A 19,474-nucleotide genomic window follows, 5' to 3' on the forward strand; every position below is an offset into this window, starting at 1 on the left:
GTAGCTGTGTGACCCTGGGCAAGTCCAACCCTGTTTGCTTCAGTTTCTTTATCTGTCAAATGAGCTGGAGAAAGAAATGATAGCCCATTCCAGTATCTTTGTCAGGAAAACCCCAAATGGGATCATGAAGAGTTGTATATGACTGAACAATAACAATTATATATCATAATTAATTTACCTATTAATATAATTAATAAAACACCTACATTATCTATACTAGTGACAGCAATAAAAATAACTCCACATTTATATAGTGCTTTAAAGTATCAAGTACTTTCCCTACAATAGCCCAAATGACTCTAGTAGAGTTTCAGTCCATGTTTCAAAGGGAAGAATTTCAGGGGGAAGGTGTTTTGGGTTAAAGGGACCATCCAGGGCTCTCTCAAATTTCTGTTTATGGACGAGCCTGGCCTTGGTCATACATATTATAAGAGAAATCTAGCTGAGGTTTCTATAGTGCTTTGAGGTGTGCAAAATACTTTGCATACAATATCTCATTTTATTCTGACTCCAGCCCTGTGAAGGAGGTACTATGGGCTATCTCTATTTAATAGATGAGGACACTGAGAGGCTCAGAAAGTTGAGGTGACTTGTCTGTGGTCTAACAGCTATTAAAGTTTGTAGGCAGAATTCAAAGCCAGGTTCTCCCTGAATCCTACCTAGTCGAAATACTTTCCATTACAGTATGGTGACGAAAAAGAGGTTGGGTCTTTGAGGCGGAGGTGCAAAGGGAGATGTCACAATAATGATAATAGTAGCTAACATTTATATAGCACTCTAAGGTTTGTAAAACCCCTTACAAATATTATCCCATTCGATCCTTACAAGAACTCTGGAGGTGTAGGTACTGTTGTTATTATCCCTACTTTACAGATGAGGAAAGTGAGGGACAGGTGAAGTGACTTGAACAGCATCACAAAGCTTCTAAGTATCTGAGGCAGGATTCAAATTCCAGTCTTCCTAACTCCACATCCAGTGCTTTATCCACTGAATCACCTAGCTGTTAAGGAGGATATTCAAGTAGAAATTAAATCTTTTGTGGCTATTCTTCACTTTAAGGCAATTAATTTTATATTTTCCTAGAACCAAATGGTAGGATCGCAGGCTTAGAGTGAAAAGGGATCTTACAGGCATCTAGTCCAACCCTTTCATTTTACAGATAGGGAAACTGAGGTCTAAGCAAGGATCAGCAACTTGGCCAAGGTCACATAGGTGATAAGTACAAGCAGGATTCCAATGGAGTTCCTCTGACTTCAAATCCAGTTCCCTCTTCACCATCCTTTGTTGCCTTCCTCACCATCCTGCTTGTTGCTCCAGTAACTCCCTGCTACCTCCAGGATCTAACAGACATAGGTTCCTCAGTTTTTCTTTTCAGGTCATTCATTACTTGGCTCCACTCCATGTTTTCTGTCTTCTGCCATTTTCCTCCCCTGCATACACTCTTCAGTGCAATGATATTGGCCTCCTTGCTGTTCCTCACACACCATTCTCCATATTCCAACTCTGCATTATTCCATTAACTGTCCCCCATTCCAGGAATGCTCTCCCTCCTCATTCGTCTCATTCAAGCTCCTGGCTTCTTGTAGCTAAAGACCCACCTTCTGTACAAAGTCTTTCTGCATCCCTTCTGATCTTCCCTCTGAGAGCATCTCCAATTTACCCTTTGTATATCTTATACAGGAGGCTAGGTGGCTACAGCACTGAGCCTAAAGTCAAGAAGACCCGATTTCAAATCTGGTCTTAGACACTTAATAGTTATGTGACCCTGGGTAAGTCACAGCCTCTGTTTGCTTCAGTTTTCTTAACTCTAAAATTGGGATAATGATGGTATCCACTCTTCATATTTGTAGTGGGTATCAAATGACATAATATATGTGAAAGTGCTTACAGGGACTGGCACACAGTAGGTGTTATGATATATGCCTATTCCTCTTATATGTACTTAGTTATTTCTATGTTGTCTCCCTCATTAAAATATGAGCTCCTTGAGTGCAGTGATTGTTCTTGCCTTTCTTTATATCTCTAGCACAGCGCCTGGCAAATAGTAAGCATGTGATGAATGCTTGTTGACTATTGATTGTTAATGACAAGGATCTGTTGGTATAGAAACCTGATTTTAAAAAACTGGTTATTAGAAAACCATTTCACCTACATTCCAGTTGCCTGAATGTTGTGAAATATCTGCACGACTGATTCACCCTTCCACTCTACATTTGGCCATCTGTAAGTATGGCTGCTATCTCATTGCCTCAGACATTTTCAAATGCAATTTTTGATTCCTTTTCTCTCTGTACAGAGCCTTCCCTGCAAGCTCTATGAAGGCCAGAGCCCTATTCCACTGGCTCACATAGAACAGTGCAACAGGGAATTACTGACGTTTTGTTTGTTTTTTAATTGAGGATTTCCTATATTCCCAGCCCTTGTTTTTTTTTTCCCCCATAGGGCATGGTGGGGTGGAGGCTTAGAGAAAACAGTGCACACACTGCCTACACCTATGTCAAACAGCTTGTTCTAGGCAGATATATCATTTAAATTTTTTTTCATATTTTTATGTTAGGTGCTTGAATGATTGTTGAATGAATGGGCGAATAGATGGATGAATGAAACTCATTTGTGCTGGTGTAAGGCATTCTTTCCCACATCCTCCTACTAGCCCCCAATCCACCCACTGTCCTTTAGCAAAATGCAAACAGTAAACAGGATCACAGCTTTAGAATTGGAGGGGGCCTTAGATTCCATCAAAGTCCCCAACCCTTTCGTTTTATTAGATGAGAAAACTTAGAGAAGTTAAATGACTTGTCCAGGGTCACACAGCTAATAAACGTTTGACATGGGATTTGAACTCAGCTCTTCCTGGACTCCAAGTGCACGGAAGCCCTATTCCCTATGCCATACTGTCTCTGCGTTTTCTTAGTGCGGAACCCCCACCCAAGGCCCCATTTGGGAAGGGGGGATACAGGCGAGCAAACAAAACTTCCAACCTGATTTGAAATTGGCGATGGCGCTGAAGAGAGCTGCAGAGAGCTCCGAGCAGGCTTCCACTAGGTTAATGATGTCGTGCCCCTCGTGGTGGATGCTACTGCAGAGTTCACAGAGTAGCTCGTGGTCGTTCCGACAGTACTCGATGATCCTGTTGTTCGGGTGATAGACGCAGAGCTTCTCCTCCTGCTCCTGGCTAGAGGCGTCTATGAAAACGTGGTCATGCATGGACGTGTCCGAGTGGATGTTCTTGAGACACTCGACGCAGAGATTCATGCGGCAGGTGACGCAGTGTTTATAAGCCAACCTGTACTCCCTGCACACCTGGCAGTAGGCGGGATTCAAAGCCCTGTCAAAGCGCCAGGTGAGGAAGTCGTTCTGCTGCATGTAGCGCCTGGTGAGGCGGCTCCGCAAATAGTTCTCAGGCAACACCACCTTATTGTTGGGCAGGCAGTGAGAGCGCTGGCAGACAGGGCAGTTGAAGATGAAGAAGCTCTCAGTGATGTCAGCTGTTTTCTCAATCTTCTTCAGGCACTTCTCACAGACGCAGTGTGTACAGGGTAGTATGTAGGAGTGCAGCCGCAGCCTGTTGCAGATGGGGCAGACAAGGTGTTCCATCAGGCTAGTGTTTGTCCTAGCGAGTAAAGAATCACAGCTTCCATCCTTGCGCACAACAGCTCTTGGATTAATGAAACCCCACCTGGAAGCAGAATCATGGAACCACGGCATGTCAGAGATGGAGGGGACCTTAGTCTTCTTGACCATCTAATCCAACCCCCTCGTTTAACCGATGAGGCCCAGAGGCATTGAGACTTGCCCCAAATAAGTTAGTAGGTATACTGCCTCCTATCTCTCCCTCAGGGTGCGTGGCTGCTCCAGCTAGCCTGACAGTTCATCATCACTTGGTGGGAAAGGCTGGCCCCTTCGCAGGAGATGTTGTTGATCGTTAGAGACACGATTCTCCTAGTGTTGTACCTAGTTCTCCTTTTCGACTATCACAGCTACATTTACCTGTGCATGTATCGTACTCCCGTTTGGGGAATATAACTCCCTAAAGGGAAGTACCATTTTTTAATAGTTAGTGGCAGAGTCAGGATTCATACCCAGGTCCTTTGACTCCAAATGCAGTAGTCTTTCTACTCTACCAGGTGCCAGCTCCCTTTTTTTTAGGGATGATGAAACTGAAGCTCAGAGAAGGAAATGACTTGCCCAAGGTCACATAGCTAGTTAGTAACTGATCTGGAAGTAGAATCCAGGACTTGACTGTCTTTAGAGTTTTTTCCAGAACATTATGTTGCCTCTAGTTAGGTCATGACTAATTAATCAGGAATTACTGATTTTTAATAAGAATAAGTATAGCCACCCTGTGAGGTAGCCCAGGTTTGAGGGCAGGGCCTTTTTGCCTTGTTTTTTATATCTCCAGTGATTAGCACAGTGCCTAGCAGGTATAATTTTCTTGATGAAATCGATGCGGAGGAATACTAAATTGTAATATTTCTTAACATTACGAAAGATTATTAATAGATCTGGTATTCAAACTCAAGTATTGTGCTGCTAAATCCAATCCACTTCCTACCGTTTCACATTGCCTTTCATTTTGCTAGTTATTGTGAGGGTTATGGAAGGATAATGTTATCCTTGCCTTTGAAGACTTAACTCCAGTCACTATGCTAGGTACTGTACATGAGATGTTGAAAAAAATGGTACTGCCCTTTAGGGACTTACATTCCCCAAAGGGGAGTACTACACATGCACAGGTAGGTGTAGAGTGATGGCCAAAAAGGGGAACTAGGCATAACACTAGGAGAAATCATGTCTCTAACATTCAACATCTCCTGCCAAGGGGCCAGTCATTCCCGCCAAGTGTTGATGAATTGTTGGGCTAGCTGGAGCAGCCAAACACCCTGAGGGAGAGACAGGAGGCAGTATGTGTGTGCCAGGCAATTCAAAACCACCACTACCATTAGGCACCATTTTTCCTCAGACCCTGATGGAGATAGCCTAAGCCCTAGGACTTGCACTTAAGACATTGTGCTTTAGTCATAGGTCACATGTATCTCGTTCTCTAAGGTTCGCAAAGGGTACTAGCAAAGGATATTAGCTAATTCGTGTTTCGTTATCTACCTTTTACATAAAAAGAAACTGAAGCTCATTCAGGGATTAAGTGATTCATCTAGGGTTACCTATGTCTTAAGTGTGGTTTCAGTTCATGTCCTCTGACTCTCAGACCAGTGTAGATGCCAGTGACTGCTACTTATCCAGCTTGCTCCCTCACTGCTTCTCACCAATCAGGCCAATAGAATATTGGGACTGTTCCATTTTTGTTCTTTTATCTCCAGTTCTTAGCATACCACCTGACCTACAGTAGGGTCTGCTGAATTGAATTGACTATAATCAGATGGATTTTCTAATTGTTATCTCCTCACCTTCAATATTACATGTTCATTCTCAGCTTTGCTCCTTTGCTTGTAATGTTTTCTCATGATATTACCTACCTCTTGATGTTCCTTCCTCTCTTCTCGTCTAAATCCTACTCATGTTCGGAGGGACAGCTCAAATCTCATATCCTTTATGAGTTCTTTCCCAACTGCTCTAATGAAAAGAGTATGGGATTCGAAATAAGGAACCCTAAGTTCATATCCTGGCCTCTGATACTTACAAGCTCTGTGACCCTGGCAAAGTCATTTAACTTCTCTCAGACTTAGTTTCCTCATTTGCGAAGTGAGAATGAAATATCGGCATACCTGATTTTATTGGCTTCATTTTATTGTTCTTTGCAGACATTGTGTTTTTGTTGTTTTTTACAAACTGAAGATTTGTGGCAACTCTGTATCAACCAAGTCTATTGGCGCCACTTTTCCAATAGCATCGCTCACATCAGTCTATGAGTCATGTTTTGGTAATACTTGCAATGTTTCAAACTTTTTCAGTGTCATTATATGTGTTATGGTGATCAGTGATCAGTGATCTTTGACGTTTTTATTATAACTGTTTTGGGGTGCCACAAACTTATGTAGGAGTGAACTTAATAAATGTTGTATATGTTCTGACTGCTCTACCAACAGGCGGTTCATCTGTCTCTCTCCCTCTCTTCAGGCCTCCCAATTCCCTAATATACAACAATATTGAAATTAGGCCAATTAATAACCTTACAATGGCCACTTAAGTGTTCGAGTGAAAGGAAGTCAATTGATCCAGTGAATTTAATTGTTGTCTTATTTTAAGAAATTGCTACAACCACCCACTTTTTCAGCAGCCACCACCCTGATCAATCAGCAGCCATCAACATCAAGGCAAGAACCTCCACCAGCAAAAAGGTTATAACTTGCTGAAGGCTCAGATGATAGTTAGCATTTTTAAAAAAAAATTATTTATTTATTTTTAGTTTACCACACACGGTTCTACATAGTTTTGAGTTCCAGATTTTCTCCCCTCCCTCCCCAAGACGGCATGGAATCTCATATAACTGTCATGTATAACTTCGCATTGAATTATTTTATGCACTAGTCAAGTTGTGGAGAAGAATTTTGACCAATGGACTGAATCATGAGAAAGAAGAAACAGAACCAAAAAAAACAACCCAAAAACAAAAACAAAAGAGAAGCAAAAAAGGCGAGCATGTAGTGCGCCTCGATCTGTATTCAAACTTCACAGTTCTTTCTCTGGATGAAGATAGCATTCTCCATCGTGAGTCCCCTGGAGTTGTCCTTGCCCCTTAGGTTGCTGAGAAGAGCGCAGTATGTCAGGGTTGGTCCTCACGGAATCCATATATCTGTGGCTGTGCACAACGTTCTCCTGGCTTTGCTCCGCTTACTCAGCATTATGTCGTGTAGGTTTTTCCAGGTTGTTACGAAGTCTGGATCATCCCCATTTCTTATGGCACAGTAGTATTCCATCACCTTCATATGCCACAGCTTGTTCAGCCATTCCCCAATTGATGGGCATCCCCCTTTGATTTCCAATTCTTGGCTACCACAAAAAGAGCTGCTATAAATATCCTTGTACATATGGGTCCTTTTCCCACTTGTGTGATTTCTTTGGGATATAACCCTAGAAGTGGTATTGCTGGGTCAAAGGGTATGAACATATCTATAGCCCTTTGGGCATAGTTCCAAACTGCTCTCCGAAATGGCTGAATCAGCTCACAACTCCACCAGCAATGCAACAATGTTCCAATTTCCCCACATCCTTTCCAGCATTTATCATTTTCCTGTTTTGTTATTTTAGCCAGTCTGACAGGAGAGATGTGGTATCTAAAAGTTGTTTTGATTTGCATTTCTCTAATCAGTAGTGATCCAGAGCATTTTTTCATATGCCTATAGATAGCTTTAATTTCTTCCTCTGAAAACTGCCTGTTCATATCCTTTGACCATTTCTCAATTGGGGAATGGCTTGTATTCCTATATATTTGGCTCAGTTCCCTGTATATTTTAGAAATGAGGCCTTTATCAGAGATACTAGTTGCAAAGAGTTTCTCCTAATTTTCTGCTTCCCTCCTAATTCTTGTTGCATTGGCTTTTTTTGTACAAAAACATTTCAATTTGACATAATCAAAATTATCCATTTTGCATTTTGTAATGCTCTCTATCTCTTGTTGGGTTATGAATTCTTTACTTTTCCATAAATCTGATAAGTAAACTATTCCTTGCTTTCCCAAATTACTTATAGTGTCAGCTTTTACTCCTAAATCACGAACCCATTTTGACTTTATTTTGGTATATGGTGTAAGATATTGGTCTATGCCCAGTTTTTGCCCTACCATTTTCCAATTTTCCCAACAGTTTTTGTGAAATAGTGAATTATTAGCCCAGAAGCTGGCCTCTTTGGGTTTATCAAAGAGTAGATTGCTAAACTTGTTGATTTCTCCTACTTGTGTACCTATCCTATTCCACTGATCCACGCCCCTGTTTCTTAACCAGTACCAGACAGTTTTGATGACTGCTGCTGTGTGGTACAGTTTAATATCTGGTGTGGCTAAGCCACCTTCTCTAGCATGTCTTTTCATTAATATCCTAGATACTCTAGACCTCTTGTTTTTCCAAATGAATTTTGTTATTATTTTGTCCAGCTCAGTAAAATAATTTTTTTGTAGTTTGATTGGTATGGAACTGAATAGATAGATTAATTTAGGTAAAATTGTCATTTTTATTATATTAGCTCGGCCTAACCATGAGCAACTGATATTTTTCCATTTATTTAGTTCTGATTTTATTCACATGAAAAGTGTTTCATAGTTATGTTCATATAGGCCCTGGGTTTGTCTTGGCAAATAGACTCCCAAATATTTTATAGTGCCTTCAGTAACTTTGAATGGAATTTCTCTTTTTATCTCTTGCTGTTGGGCTTTGTCAGTAATGTATAGGAATGCTGAGGATTTATGTGGGTTTATTTTATATCCTGCAACTTTGCTAAAGTTGTTTATTATTTCAAGTAGTTTTTACTTGATTCTCTAGGATTCTCTAGAAAAATCATCATATCATCTGCAAAAAGTGATAATTTAGTTTCTTCTTTTCCTATTCTAATTCCTTCAATTTCTTTTTCTTCTCTTATTGCTACAGCTAATGTTTCTAGTACCAAATTGAATAATAGGGGTGATAATGGACATCCTTGTTTCACCCCTGATCTTATTGGGAATGCATCTAGTTTATCCCCATTACAAATAATGCTTGTCAATGGTTTTAGGTAGATGCTATTTATAATTTTGAGGAAGGTTCCACTTATTCCTATGCTTTCTAGTGTTTTTAATAGGAATGGGTGTTGTACTTTGTCAAAGGCTTTTTCTGCGTCTATTGAGATGATCATATGGTTTCTGCTAGTTTTGTTGTTGATATGGTCAATTATGCTAATAGTTTTCCTAATATTGAACCAGCCTTGCATTCCTGGAATAAATCCTACCTGGTCATAGTGTATTATTCTCGTAATGAGTTGCTGCAATCTTTTTGCTAATATTTTATTTAAAATTTTTGCATCAATATTCATTAAAGAAATTGGTCTATAATTTTCTTTCTCTGTTTTAACTCTACCTGGTTTGGGTATTAGTACCATATTTGTCTCATAAAAAGAATTTGGTAGGACTCCTTCTTCCCCTATTTTCCCAAATAGTCTACAAAGTATTGGAATTAGTTGTTCTTTAAATGTTTGATAGAATTCACATGTAAAACCATCTGGCCCTGGGGATTTTTTCCTAGGGAGTTCATTGATGGCATGCTCAATTTCTTTTTCTGATATGGGGTTATTAAGAAATTTCACTTCCTTCTCTGTTAGCCTGGGCAATTTATGTTTTTGTAGATATTCATCCATATCTCTAAGGTTGTCAAATTTATGAGCATACAGTTGGGAAAAATAATTCCTAATTATTGTTTTGATTTCCTCTTCATTAGAGGTGACCTCACTCTTTTCATTTTTGATACTGGTAATTTGATTTTCTTCTTTCTTTTTTTAAATCAAATTGGCCAAAGGTTTATCAATTTTATTGGTTTTTTCATAAAACCAGCTCTTTGTTTTATTTATTAATTCAATAGTTTTCTTGGTTTCAATTTTATTAATCTCTCCTTTGATTTTCAGTATTTCTAATTTGGTATTTAATTGGGGGTTTTCAATTTGCTCTTTTTCTAGCTTTTTCAGCTGTATGCCCAGATCATTGATCTCCTCTTTCCCTATTTTATTCATGTAGGTATTTAGAGATATAAAACTTCCCCTAAGAACTGCTTTTGCTGCATCCCATAAGTTTTGGTATGTTGTTTCATTATTGTCATTCTCTTGAATGAAATTATTAATTGTTTCTCTGATTTGTTCTTTGGCCCACTCATTCTTTAGAATTAAATTATTTAGTTTCCAATTAGTTTTTAGCTTATTTTTCCATGGTACTTTATTAAAAATGATTCTTATTGCATCATGATCTGAAAAGGATGCATTGACTACTTCTGCTTTTCTGCACTGGATTGTGAGGTTTTTATGCCCTAGTACATGATCAATTTTTGAGTATGTGCCATGTACTTTTGAGAAGAAAGTATATTCCTTTTTATCCCCATTCAGTTTTCTCCAGAGGTCTATCATATGTGCCTTTTCTAAAATTCTGTTTACCTCCTTAACTTTTTTCTTATTTATTTTGAGGTTAGATTTATCAAGTTCAGAAAGGGGAGGTTGAGGTCTCCCAATATTATAGTTTTGCTGTCCATTTCTTCCTGTAACTCCCTTAACCTCTCCTCTAAGAATCTGTATGCCTTACCACTTGGTGCATATATGTTAAGCAATGATATTGCTTCATTGTTTATGGTGCCTTTTAGCAGGATATAATGTCCTTCCTTATCTCTTTTAATTAAATCTATCTTTACTTTTGCTTTGTCTGAGATTAGGATTGCTACACCTGCTTTTTTTACTTTAGCTGAGGCACAATATATTTTACTCCAGCCTTTTACCTTTACCCTATGTGTATCCCCCTGTTTCAAATGCATTTCTTGTAAACAGCATATTGTAGGATTATGATTTTTAATCCATTCTGCTATCTGCTTCTGTTTTGTGAGAATGTTCATCCCCTGCATGTTCAGGGTTATGATTTCTATCTGTGTCTTTTTCTCCATCCTAATTCCCCCTGTTTATGCTTTTATTTCTCCCTTTCCCCTTCTCCTCCTCAACAGAGTTTTGCTTTTGACCGCCGCTTTCCTCAGTTAACCCTCCCTCTTTATTCCCCTCCCTTATCTTACCGTAACCCACTTGCTACTTCTCCTCTCCCTTCTGACTACCCCCCTCCCTTTTTCCCCCCTTACCCTCCCACTTCCCGTAGGACAAGTTAGATTTCTAAACTTATCAGAGTATGTTATTCCCTTCTTGAACTAGATCAGATGACAGTAAAGCTCAAATACTGCTCTTCTCCCTCCCTTCTTTCCCTCTACTATAATATGTTTTTGTGCCACTTCATTTGGTGTAATTTACCCTTTTCTACTACCTCCTTACCGCTCCCCTCATAGCCCTCCCTTTATATCTCTTACTTATATTTTATATCTTTACATCAGTTAATTTATACAGGCATTCACAACCTATGTATATCCCTTTCATTTGTCATAATAGCTGTACCATTCACAAGAATGACTTATATATGTATGTATGTATATATATATATATATATATATATATATATATATATATATACAAAACATACATAAGATGATATAATCCCATATAAAGATGTAAACAACCTGCCCTTATTGGTTAATGAGGTTTGTGGGGTTTTTCCCCATGTTTACCTTTTTATATCTCTCTTGAGTTTTGTATTTGGAGATCAAATTTTCCATTGAGTTCTGGCCTTTTCATCAGGAAGGTCTGGAATTCCCCTATTTCATTGAATGTCCATCGCCTTGCCTGGAAAATTATGCTTAGTTTTGCTGGGTAGTTGATCCTTGGTTGTAGTCCCAGCTCCTTTGCCCTTCGGAATATCATATTCCAATTTCTCCTGTCTTTTAATGTGGAAGCTGAGAGATCCTGCGTGATCCTGACTGTACTTCCACGATATTTGAATTGCTTCTTTTTGGCTGCTTGCAGTATTTTCTCCTTGAGTTTATAGCTCTGAAATTTGGCTATAATATTTCTTGGTGTTTTCAGTTTGGGATCTCTTTCAGGGGGCTGACTCTCTCAGATCTGCTCAAATTCACTTTTTTATAGGAATCTGACAGACCCTTGTGAGAGAGCTCTGGTAAGACACTGCCTTCATGTGGCCATCTTGGCTCCTCCCCCTAGTTAGCATTTTTTAGCAATAAAGTATTTTTAAATTAAGATATGTATATTTTTAGACATAATACTATTGCACACTTAATAGACTATAGCATAGTCTAAGCATAACTTTTATATGCACTGGGAAACCAAAAAAATTGTGACATGCTTTATTCCATTATTTGCTTTATTATGATAGTCTGGAACTGACCCTGAAATATCTCTGAGGTATATCTGTACATGGTAAAATGGACTGAGCTCTGGCTCAAGTCAGAGGACCTGGGTTTGAATCTCTACCTGTATCACCTTGGGAAAGTCAATCAATCTTTCCAGACCTCAGTTTTTTCATCTGTAAAATGAGATTGGACTAGATGGTCCTTCAGGTCCCCTACAGCTTTATGGAGCTGTGATCCTATAATCCTACAACTTTATAACCATTTCTAGCTGTGATACTAAATAGAAGCTGTCCTACATATGTCACGGGGTTGTTGTGAGCAAAGTGCTTTAGAAACCTTAAAGTGCTGTAAAAATGTGAGATATTATTACAACTGCTGATCACACTGTTCTCCCCCTTCTCTGAATTCCTTTAGTACTCATAGTATTTACCACATAATTTATCTTTCATTGCTCCCTCATTAATTAATAGAATGATAGAACTTTGGATTTGGGAAAGACCATAAACATTGTAGAGAGTCCATAGGGAGATGATGGCAGCTTCAGGAAAGGAAAACCATGTGAATTAGGAAGGTGCATTGATTGTTAATACCAGCAAGGGAAGGTAGGATTGTATAAGGTTAGAACCTTGGAAAGAAATGAAATACTGGAAATGAGAGAAGTAATAATCTTTCAGCAGAAAGGCCTTGAAGAGCCAAGTCCTCCAGCCCTTCTATGTAGGGTCTCTGCACCAGTTGGTAAGATCTGACTATTGGCTTTTGCCCCTCTGTGTAGGAGAAGGAAGCAACAGCAAAACTGGAGCCACAGCAAAAGAGAATCCTTATCTGGACCTCTATTTGGCGATGTCAAAAAGGAGCCCAGGAATTCTGGATGAAAGAAGGAAGATGGACATATAGTCGAGTTCATCTTCCCCATATTGTGATTCTTGAATCTCTTGAATTGTCTTAGGTACAAAATGATTATTTTTAAATAATCATTTCAGCAGCTCATGTACCAAGCCGCCAACCATCAATTCCCTGTTGCCAGATGATGTAATAGACACATAATTCCAAAAGCAAAAGCATTTAATTAAAACATGAAAAAAACAAAAGAGAAGGAAAATCAAATAGTAAACCCATACTTAGCATCTATACACAAAAGGTGCAATGTCCTGAATATTCAGAAGAGTTATAATCTGTTTCTTCTTTAACAGCTTTGATTCCTCAGTATAACGAAGAGGGTTCCAGTGGCTGCAGAACTCCTGCCCCAGTGGTAAATGCTTTGGATGTGGTGCCATTTGCTTCCTGGAGTTCTTTGTAGGAGCATCTTAGGACAGTCTGGAAAGGGGACGAAACATCTCACTCCAGTTCTGGAGTCATCAGGGCCCACTGTGATTCCTGGTTTTGGAAACACCATGGCCATACCATTGCCAGGTTCGTTTAAGCTATGCGACTTCCAGGTCTCTTTTCTTCTTTTTCCTTGTTCATGCCACCCATATGACTCCAGCAGCCATGTTTTTTAAGCCCCCTCCCTGAAAAGCATTCCCCACTAGAGTCCTCATCCTGTGAAAGTACAAGGCTTGCTAGCTCAAGCGGTATAGGAAATGAAGTCCTATGGTCATTTACACTCTAAGAGGCCTTGAGATACAAAGAACAGTGTTGCTCCCATTTCATTTTCTTTAGCAGTGGGCAAGGGAGGGACAATGACGACAGCGACATCTTTTAGAAAGATTATTTTGGAATTAGTGTGTAGGAAAGATTGAAGGGGGAGGATGCAGGGAATTCAGTTAAAACACCGTTGTAGGGGCAGCTAAGTGGCACAGCATAGAGAGCACCAGTCCTGAAGTCAAGAGGACCTGAGTTCAAATGCAGCCTCAGACACTTATTAGCTGTGTAACCCTGGGCAAGTCACTTAACTCTGATTGCCTCAAAAACCAAAACAGCAACAAACAAACCATTATTGCAATAGTCAAGGTATGAAAGGGTAAGGGCCAGAGTTGGAGCAGTAGCAGTTATAATACAAAAGGACAGATGAACAAGATTGTGGAAGAAGGTTGTATAAGACTTGGTGATTCATGATACATGAAAAAAAAGGAAGAGTCAAAGATGACTGAGATTTTGAACCTGATTCAAAACTAGGAGAATGATGACCTTGGAGAGGGACAGAAAAATAAGAAGGAACTAGCTGGAAAAAAAAAAGATGATGTGAACAGTTTTGGAGTTACTTTTATTTTATAATTCCCTAATCTACAGTTTCATTTTCACATCACTCTATCCTATATGGATTTCTCACTCTGCATGTCTAATTCTCTCCCCTTCCTGTCATTTGCCATCTCAAATCTACTTTATCTCTTCAGTATCACTCTAATTATCATGGATACCTCATTCTTTCAGTCTTTGTGGTATAGGGGAAAGAATGCTGTTTGGAGTCAAACCACCTGGGTTTGGTCCTGGGATATCACACTTCTTAGCTGTGTGACCATATGTAAACCACATCATCTTTCTATAACTCAGTTTCCCCATCTTTAAATTGAAGATAATCCTTGCACTCAAAGAATCATGTAGAAAATAACTTTTAAGTTCCATGTAAATGTGGGCAATTATTATCTATCGTTTCAGACTCACTCCAGTCTTGCTTCTTTACTTATGCCTTATGTCTTTTCACTTGTGGCTTATATTGTTCCATTCAGTTTCACAAACATTTTAATATGCATACATACACACATGTTTTCTCCCCTGGTATAGCATAAGCTCCTTGAGGGTAGGAGTTATCTCATACTTCGTAGTTATATCTCCAATACTTAGAAGGGTACTTGGGATATAATAAGTATTTAACAAATGCTTAATAAGATTCTTAATATGCTGATTAAACTTATTAATTTATTAATTAATGCTTGTTAACTAATTATAATTGATTAATTTATCTACTGTATGTAGTGCCTCTCTATCTCTCTCTGTGCCTCTGTGTTCTCTATCTCTGTCTGTCTCTTTCTTTCCCCCTCCTCTCCCTTCCTTTTCTCCATTTCTCCCCCTTTTGAGGACAGACTGGAGAGTAGACTGAAGGTCACAGCTCTGGCTCTTTTTATTGAAATGGTTGTGGTGGCTGTCTGTCTAGGCTGCAATGAAAGCTATGAAATAGTAATGGCCTAGAAATACTTGAATACCCAAAAGTTGGATCTCAGTATGATATAATAGTGTGCATATCACTATATTTTCAGGGTTTAATATTAAAAAGAGGATTTCCCTAATCCATAGAAGCTATTTTGGCAACTTCCGGGGGTGGAGCCAACATGGTGGCTGGAAAGCAGGGACTTGCGTGAACTCCCCACCACGTCCCTCCAAAAACCTATAAAAAATGGCTCTGAACAAATTCTAGAACTGCAGAACCCACAAAATAGCAGAGGGAAGCGGGGATCTAGCCCAGGACAGCCTGGATGGTCACTGGGTGAGGTCTATCGCGCAGGGAGTGGAGGGGAGCAGAGCTCAGTGTGGGAGGCGGCAGGACCAACCAGACCAGAAGCTGGGCAGGACAGGCCCTAGCACCCTGAATCAGTGAGCTGTGGCAGTTACCAGACTTCTCAACCCACAAACACCAAAGACAACAGAAAAGCTTAGTGGGAAAAGCTGCAGGGGACAGAGTTCGGTCACTGCCCCAGGGGCAGTGAGGGAGGTGCAGCTATAGAACTACAGCTGCAGTTACTTCCGGCCCCAGGCCCACGTGGTGGGAGGAATTAAGTGGCGGATCAGAGCAGGAGTGCAGAGCCTGCTTAAGATTTGCATCAGGTCAGGGTTGGTGGTTCTTGAGGAAGGAGGAGTGCTGGTGTGGCAGAGCTGGCTGTTTAGAAGTAGCTCTGAAATCAATGGCACATCCACTCAAGCTTGGAACTAAGTACCCTTTGCTCTATAAGCAGTCACACCCCGACAAAAAACTCAAGGGTCAAGTAAGTTGGCTGGGAACATTGCCAGGCAGCAAAAACACACCCAGATTCAGTCTCAGACTTTGAAATCCTTCTTTGGTGACAAAGAAGACCAAAACATATGCCCTGAAGAAGTCAACAAAGTGCAAGAGCCTACACCAAAAGCCTCCAAGAAAAACATGAACTGGTCTCAGGCCATGGAAGAGCTCAAAAAAGAGTTGGAAAAGCAAGTTAGAGAAGTAGAGGAAAAATTGGGAAGAGAAATGAGAATGATGCAAGAAAACCATGAGAAACAAGTCAATGACTTGCTAAAGGAGACCCAAAGAAATACTGAAAAAAATATTGAAAAAAACAACACTTTAAAAAATAGACTAACTCAAATGTCAAAAGAGCTCCAAAAAGCCAATGAGGAGAAGAATGCCTTGAAAGGCAGAATTAGCCAAATGGAAAAGGAGGTCCAAAAGACCACTGAAGAAAATACGACCTTAAAAATGAGATTGGATCAAGTGGAAGCTAGTGACCTTCTGAGAAATAAAGATATTATAAAACAGAACCAAAGGAATGAAAAAAATAGAAGACAACATCAAATATCTCATTGGAAAAACCACTGACCTAGAAAATGGATCCAGGAGAGACAATTTAAAAATTATTGGACTACCTGAAAGCCATGATCAAAAAAAGAGCCTAGATATCATCTTTCAAGAAATTATCAAGGAGAATTGCCCTGATATTCTAGAGCCAGAGGGTAAAATAGAAATTGAAAGAATCCACAGATCACCTCCTCAAATAGATCCCAAAAAGAAATCTCCTAGGAATATTGTCGCCAAATTCCAGAGCTCCCAGGTCAAGGAGAAAATACTGCAAGCAGACAGAAAGAAACAATATGAATATTGTGGAAAAATAATCATGATAACACAGGATCTGGCAGCTTCCACATTAAGGAACCAAAGGGCTTGGAATATGATATTCCGGAGGTCAATGGAGCTAGGATTAAAACCAAGAATCACCTACCCAGCAAACCTGAGTATCATGCACCAAGGCAAAATATGGATTTTCAATAAAATAGAGGACTTTCATGCTTTCTCAGTGAAAAGACCAGAGCTGAATAGAAAATTTGACTTTCAAACACAAGAATCAAGAGAAGCATGAAAAGGTAAACAAGAAAGAGAAATCACAAGGGACTTAACTAAAGTGGAACTGTTTTGTTTACATTCCTACATAGAAAGATGATGTGTATGATTCATGAGACCTCAATATCATAGCAGCTGAAAGGAATATGCATATATATGTGTATACATATATATATATATACATGTGTGTCTATGTATGTATATATGTGTATATATGTAGGTGTATATATATACATATATATTTATATATACATATATATTTATATATACATATATTTATATATACATATATATTTATATACATACATATATATTTATATATATACATATATATATATACACACAAAGGGCACAGGGTAGGTTGAATATGAAGGGATGACGTCTAAAAAAATAAAATCAATTTAAGGGATAAGAGAGGAATATATTGAGAGAGGGAGAAAAGGAGAAATAGAATGGGGTAAATTATCTCGAATAAAAGTGGCAAGAAAAAGTGGTTCTGTAGGAAGGGAAGCGGGGGCTGGTGAGGGGGAATGAGTAAATCTTGCTGTCATTGGATTTGACCTGAGGAGGGAATACCACACACACTCAATTGGGTATCTTACCCCACAGGAAAGAAGGAGGAAGAAGATAAAAAAGGGGGGATGATAGAAGGGAGGGCAGACAGGGGGAGGAGGTAATCAAAAACAAACAAAGGGACAGGGTCAAGGGACAAAATTCAATAAAGAGGGATAGGTTAGGAAGGAGAAAAATATAGTTAATCTTTCACAACATGAGTATTGTGGAAGGATTTCACATAATGATACGCATGTGGCCTATGTTGAATTGCTTGCCTTCTTAGGGAGGATGGGTGGAGAGGGAAGAGGGGAGAGAATTGGGAACTCAAAGTTTTAAAAACAGATGTTCAAAAAGAACAAGAACAAAAAAAGTTTTTTCATGCAACTAGGAAATAAGATACACAGGTAATGCGGCATAGAAATTTATCTTGCCTCACAAGAGAAGAAGGGAAAGGCGGATGGGAAGGGAGTGGGGTGACAGATGGGATGACTGACTGGGGAACGGGGCAACCAGAATATATGCCATCTTGGAGTGGGGGAAGGGTAGAAACGGGGAAAAAATTTGTAATTCAAACTTTTGTGAAAATCAATGCTGAAAACTAAATATATTAAATAAATTTAAAAAAAAAGAAAAAAAGAAGCTATTTTGGCAAGTTTTCATATTTGTATTAAGTTAAAATTTTCATAAATGAGGAAAGTCAGTATAATGTGGGGGAATGGATACTGAACTTGGGGTCTGAGGACCTGAGTTAGGTCTTATTTCTATTACTTACTAGCTGGGTGCCTTTTGACAAGTCACCTTTCTGAGACTGTTTCTTCATTTGTATAATGGGAATAATATACATACATACATACATACATACATACACAAATATATATATATATATATATATATATATACATTTCTTTAGCTAACAGGATTATGGTGAAGAAAATACTTTGTGTGCATGCAATTGTATACTTTATTTTTAGTCTTTGGTATGTATTTGCTAGATATCTTTTTTTAAATGGATCTTCCTATCTTGCTTAGGTGGGAAGTACAGAATGCAGGGATTACTTACAGGCTCAGATTCTACTCTTATTGGCATAGGAGCTTTGACCAGCGCATTTTCCAGACAGGACTGATTCACCTGGAGGCCCTGTACTCCCAAGGGCTCATCAGTTTAAGGCTAATCTTAGTGGTGATATCCAATTGGCCTAACTTGACCGAAGCACAGAACTTTGGAGCTCAAGGAATCTACCAGTTTCAGCCTCACTAGGCACTCACAACCATGTTCAACATTCCCTGTTTTTCAAATATCAGTAATGTGTTTGTCTTTATTATGAGTGCGTGCGTGAGCGTGCGTGCATGTGTGTGTGTGTGGTGTGTATGTGTGTGTGTTTAAGGGTGAGCAGTTAGGTCTTATGTCCAGTTATAGCAGATCCTTTGATGCCTGCCCATTCCCATCGTGAATCTTTCCTTTTCTGACTTGGTATAATGGTACTAAGTATGGTTCACTGGGAAAAATGCTTGGTTGGGAGTCCTGTCTCTGTCACTTACTATCGTGTGACTTTGGGCAAATCAATTGACCTCTTAGGGCCACAATTTCTTCATCTATGAAATGAGAAAGTTGGAGTAGATGATATGTCAGGTCCCTTTTCAAGTTCTAAATCTGTCCCGGAATCCTTTATGGTCTTGACAGGACTACTCACTTTCCTTCTGGAATTCCCCATCTCCTTAGCTCTCTGGGCTCTCCTTATGCATCTAACTTCTTACTTTGGGTAACCTCTAATATCTGCCTTCCTTGAGCCTTTTGTGGTGCCACCACCTCAAGAGCTTTTGGAGAAAATTGTGAAATCATTTTACAAAAACCCAAAAGAAATTTATGTCATCTTACCTAAACTGGGCTCTTACTACTGCATTGCATTAAAAGTTTCTTTTATTGACTCCCTATCACATACCACACAATGACTTCCAACCTTTCTCTAAGCTCCCAATCAATCAACAAATATTCATTCATTTCCTAAGATGTTCCAGGTACTAAACTAGGTCCTAG

At 39.3% G+C, this 19,474-nt stretch overlaps 1 protein-coding gene across 2 annotated transcripts in view; it reads right to left on the reverse strand.

The window, feature by feature from the left end:
- Positions 1-19,474, reverse strand: part of TRIM42 (tripartite motif containing 42) — a 61,233-nt gene that overhangs the window by 29,458 nt on the left and 12,301 nt on the right. For both annotated transcript variants that reach the window (XM_036747700.1, XM_036747701.1), the window contains exon 2: positions 2,982-3,679. In XM_036747700.1, coding sequence (XP_036603595.1) covers positions 2,982-3,679 — 698 coding nt within the window. The remainder of the gene's footprint in view (positions 1-2,981; positions 3,680-19,474) is intronic.

The sequence above is a fragment of the Trichosurus vulpecula genome, chromosome 2 (genome assembly GCF_011100635.1).
Source record: "Trichosurus vulpecula isolate mTriVul1 chromosome 2, mTriVul1.pri, whole genome shotgun sequence".
Taxonomy (NCBI): domain Eukaryota; kingdom Metazoa; phylum Chordata; class Mammalia; order Diprotodontia; family Phalangeridae; genus Trichosurus; species Trichosurus vulpecula.